Genomic DNA, 4,960 nt, shown 5'->3' with positions numbered 1-4,960 from the left:
CAAACTTTCTTTGCTTTGTTAACTTCTTTTTAAGAGGAGCTACAGAGTCGAGCGTTGTTCGCAGCGAGCCTACGGCGCTATCAACAAAATGATCAATTTGGGAGAGGTTAAAGTCGGCACGGGAAACCTCTGTTACTGAAGGTATTGGTATTGAATTTAACGACGAAGTAATCTTTTCCTTAAATTTTGTGACAGCACTATCTGATAAACATCTAGTATAGTAACTGTTGCTGAGTGGCGTGTAATCGAGTAAAAAGAAATCAAAAGTAATCAGATAATGATCTGATAGCAAGGGATTCTGTGGAAAGACTTTTAGGTTATCAATTTCAATTCCATACGTCAGAACTAGATCGAGGGTATGGTTAAAACAGTGAGTGGGTTCATGTACACCCTGACTGAAGCCAATGGAGTCTATTAATGAGATAAACGCGGTAGCCAGGGAGTCATTATCAACGTCGACATGAATGTTAAAATCGCCTACAATAATAACTTTATCTGATTTAAGAACTAAACTGGATAAAAACTCTGAGAATTCAGATACAAATTCAGAATACGGGCCAGGAGCACGGTACACTATAACAAATAAAAGTGGCTGCGAGGTTTTCCAGGTCGGATGTAAAACACTAAGAACGAGGCTTTCAAATGAATTATAATCTAGTTTAGGTTTAGGGCTGATTAACAGACTAGAGTTAAAAATGGCTGCAACTCCCCCTCCTCGGCCGCTGCCTCGAGGAATGTGGGTATTATTATGACTGGGAGGAGTGGACTCATTTAGACTAACATATTCATCTTGACACAGCCAGGTTTCAGTGAGACTGAGTAAATCAATATGATTATCTGATATTAATTCGTTTACTAACACTGCTTTAGACGATAGAGACCTGATATTTAACAGTCCGCATTTAATTCTCCTGTTTTGTCTTTCTGTCACAGAAGAGGTTTTAATTTTTATGAGGTTGTTATGCACAACTCCTCTTTGTTTAATTTTAGATTTAAATAATTTAGGTGGTCGGGGGACAGACACCGTTTGTATAAAACTATGAAAACTATGGCTGGGTAACTGAACTAGAAGCTCAGAGAGGCGTTTAGGACTGCAACTCTCTGTCCTGGTCTCAACTCTGGGTTGTCAGGGATTTAAATTACTAATAAAATTTGCCAGGTTCCTAGAAATGAGAGCAGCTCCATCCAAAGTGGGGTGAATGCCGTCTCTCCTAATAAGACCAGGTTTTCCCCAGAAAGTTTGCCAATTATTAACAAAACCCACATCGTTTGCTGGACACCACCTGGACAGCCAGCGATTAAATGATGACATGCGGCTAAACATGTCATCACTGGTCAGATTTGGGAGGGGTCCAGAGAAAACTACGGAGTCCGACATCGTTTTTGCATATTCACACACCGAGGCAATATTAATTTTAGTGACCTCCGATTGGCGTAACCGGGTGTCATTGCCGCCGACGTGAATAACAATCTTACTGAATCTACGTTTAGCTTTAGCCAGCAGTTTTAAATTTGATTCAATGTCGCCCGCTCTGGCCCCAGGGATACATTTGACTATGGCCGCTGGTGTTGCTAACTTCACGTTCCTCAGAATAGAGCTGCCAATAACCAGAGTTTTATCCTCAGCGGGTGTGTCGCTGAGTGGGGAAAAGCGGTTGGAAACGTGAACAGGCTGGTGGTGAGCCGTGGGATTCTGCTTGGAGCTGTGCTTCTGGCGAACCGTAACCCAACCTCCCGGCTGAACGGGAGTTACCGGAGGACAGTTAGCAGAGGCTAAGGCTATGCTATGTGGCTCCGCACCGGCTACAGGGGGCTGGCTAACTACCGCAGCTACTGAATGGTTTTCCATGGTGCGGAGCCGCACTTCTAATTCACTAAGCCTCGCCTCCAACGCAGCAAATAAGCTACACTTATTACAATTACCACTGTCGCTAAAGGAGGCAGAGGCATAACTGAACATTTGGCACACCGGGCAAGAAAGAGCAGGAGAAGGAGAAGCCATGGCTAAGCTAAAGTAGCTAACAAGGCTAAGAGCGTGCAAACAACAACTAAGAGATTAGCGAGAAAGTCGTAGAAAGAAGGAGAGCTATAAGTGCTTAAACAGAACCAGTGTGGGTTATGACTTGAAGTAGACGTTAAAGCAGCGTTAAAGCAACTGAGGTGAGAAAGCAGGCTAGCAGAATTCACCAGAGCAGTACAGAGACACTGTCACAGAAACACCGGAAATGACACAACTCGCTTACCGCAATACGTCAGCACGTCGATCAAAATGTCAATGCTCAGTGTCTTTCCAGCCAGACTGGGCTCACAGTGCCCAAGGATGCTGATCTGAGGTCATCTCAGCTTATTCACCTTCCCTGCCTTTAGGTTTAGGATTTGAGAGTGCACAGACTGACTTGAGATTGGTGCCTTGGGGCACCTTGTGAGGCCACTGATATTCACCACCAAACACCCACACAAAGGGTACAAATCTAGTGTGATAAAGCTCAGCACATACTGCTATGTAGATATATGAAAAAATCTGAAATAGATTTTTAAATAACTGATGGAAGTACACACACACACACACACACACACACACACACAAAGAAAAAATACAAAAAAGGACCATCATTTAGACAAAAAATGAATGGAACATTCCAACATAATTAAATTCCATCTTATTAATGCAATCTTTCACAGATGGTTTTTCTAATTGGTTGTTTTGTAACCTCAATTAAGAATTGTGCTTCTATTCAGTGTACACACTGACACAATTTAGCATTGACAGAAAGTGAGCATATACAAATAAAATGTGCTAAAATGTCAAATGCAATTATTCAACCCAAGCACTTGAGAGCAATATGCTTCCAGAACAAATGGATCGGAAGCTCAAGGGTGCTCTGGATAATTTCTTGCTCTTTAAAATGCAAATACTGCTTTCACTTTGCATGCTTACAAAGACAATACTTGGTCATTTCAACAGCACATTCTTTTCATTTCACAAAGAAGGCCAACACTTGCATAAATGTAGCTGTGTGGGTGGATAGAGAGCTTGGGAGAGATTAAGCCATGTGAGGGGAGACAAATACACAGTCTATCAGAATCCCAACAAGCAGGCTGCAGAGACCAGGTTCTGTACAGTAAGAGGGGAACTCGGCACAAGCAGATTGGAAAATGTTTTCAGATTATTCAAACCATTGAATTCATTTAACGTGTGGATTGACATGCTGCATATTTTTTTTACCAATTGGTGGTGGCAAGTGCACTCTTGTATGCAGCAGTCTGCTGGGGAGGCAGTATGACAGACAGGAAAAACAAGTGGCTGGACAAGCTGATTAAGACAGCAGGTTCAACACCTGGCAAGAGCTTAGATTTGGTGGGGACTGTGGTGGAGAAATGCACACAGAGCAAGGTGCAAGCCATCCTCAGGAACTGCAGCCACTCTCTCCATAACATCATGGCAGGACAGAGAAGCAGCCGCAGTGATCAGCCTATTTCCCTGCAAAGGAGGACTGAACGCTTCAAGAGATCCTTTGTCCCCATAATCATTAGACTCTGTAACACCTCAGCAAGTGGTAGTATGACGATAAGTTGGCCTCAGAGGGGCAGCAGGTGCCTGTAAAACAGTATGACCAGCAGTCACCTCTCCTTCAGGAAATAATTGGCGAGGCTGCTTTGGCTCTGGGGCTTGACCTGCCAGCTGGTCGGGGCCCTGCCCCTTCCTGTTTTGATGATAAAACAGGGGGGCGAACCACACGGTTCCTTGTGCCTCTCCTGTCTGATTTCGAGGAGGTGGTCCGGAGTTGGTTTACATCACTGACAGCAGGGGCACACTGGTCGGGACTTTGTCGTCGTATGGCTGCGGTTGACAATCGGGGGATTGTCCATTGCCCCCCATGGATCAGGCTTTGGCTGCCTTGGTGGCTCCATGAAAGTCCCTCCTGGGAAAGGAGAACTGCCCGAGTAGAAACTGCAAGGTAATGCATGGCTTGTTGGGAAAAATGCATGGAGCCATGGCAGTCCAGACACAGCTGGCAAACATGGTGCCATACGGTCCCTGTACCAGCGCCATTTGGTTGGCCAGCTTAGAGGAGGGGTGCAGTACAGCTCTAATAGCCGAACTACAAAGTGTTTCCTCACTTCTTCCCAAGTTCATGAGACAGCAGGGTGAAGCAGCTGGCAGTGCTATGGCACGTTTTTGGGTGACCAGGCGCCACCTCTGGCTGTCACAGTCTGTGCTGCAGCCAGAGGATAGGACGTGTCTGCTCAAACTGCCTGTTGAGCCATCTGCCTTGTTTGGGCCTGATGCATCCATGATGATTCAGCAGGGCCAGGAAGCCCGTAGCTGTGCTCAGGAGGTGTCTGGCACCTTGAAGCAAGGTCAGGGCTGGGAGCGGCCTCAGCTGCAGCAGCCCAAACAACCTCAGCCTGCTTGGAAGCAGGAAGATCTGCGGTGTGTTTTGTTTTGTTTTTCTAAAGTTTTGCGGTCACCATCAAAGTTGGCTTTTGTCCCTCATACAGTTCCTGGACTTGGGTCTCCCCTCTCCCTCGTCGGAGTCAGTCGCGGGACTTTAATGAGAGTGTTTCTCACCTGTACCTTATTACGTGTGCTGCAGCAGGGAGTAATCAGCTGTTAATCTGGGTCATGGCTGTAAGTGTGCCGCTGTGTCGCGGAGTGCTCCTTTTCCTCACCTTTGTGACGCTCATTCAACGCTTGACGGTATGTAGATCTGATGATGCCAAGTTTACTGGCATAGTTATTGTTTAGCCTCTAATGTGCTTCTTTCTATGGCAGGGTTAACGTGTGTGTGGTTAGCTGCTGCTTCAGCACTAACCCCCCCCCCCCCTCGGCCGGCTGCTGTTTTGTGTACTTGCATCCAACTCTACCTCTAACGGTGCTGTTGCTGGCACTCATTGCTGTCCTTACCCTAGGGGTGCTAAGTGTAGCCTACATATCTTAAACTCTCGGGTTGCATGT

The 4,960-nt window shown here is 45.9% G+C and overlaps 1 protein-coding gene across 1 annotated transcript; it reads right to left on the bottom strand.

Annotated features, from left to right (window-relative positions):
• Window positions 1–996: 996 nt before the first annotated feature.
• Window positions 997–2,243, bottom strand: LOC144458793 (uncharacterized). Its single transcript, XM_078162353.1, has one exon. It carries the CDS (start codon window positions 2,000–2,002, stop codon window positions 1,127–1,129), a length of 876 nt encoding a protein of 291 aa, XP_078018479.1. The 5' UTR covers window positions 2,003–2,243; the 3' UTR covers window positions 997–1,126.
• Window positions 2,244–4,960: the final 2,717 nt, after the last annotated feature.

This window comes from Epinephelus lanceolatus, chromosome 2 (genome assembly GCF_041903045.1).
Source record: "Epinephelus lanceolatus isolate andai-2023 chromosome 2, ASM4190304v1, whole genome shotgun sequence".
Taxonomy (NCBI): Eukaryota; Metazoa; Chordata; class Actinopteri; order Perciformes; family Serranidae; genus Epinephelus; species Epinephelus lanceolatus.
Note: the sequence above shows the minus strand (reverse complement) of the source record. Positions and strands in the feature narration are given on the sequence as shown.

Coding starts and splice junctions, on each gene's coding strand:
- LOC144458793 (XM_078162353.1), bottom strand. CDS start 2,002: ATGGCTTCTCCTTCTCCTGCTCTTTCTTGCCCGGTGTGCCAAATGTTC.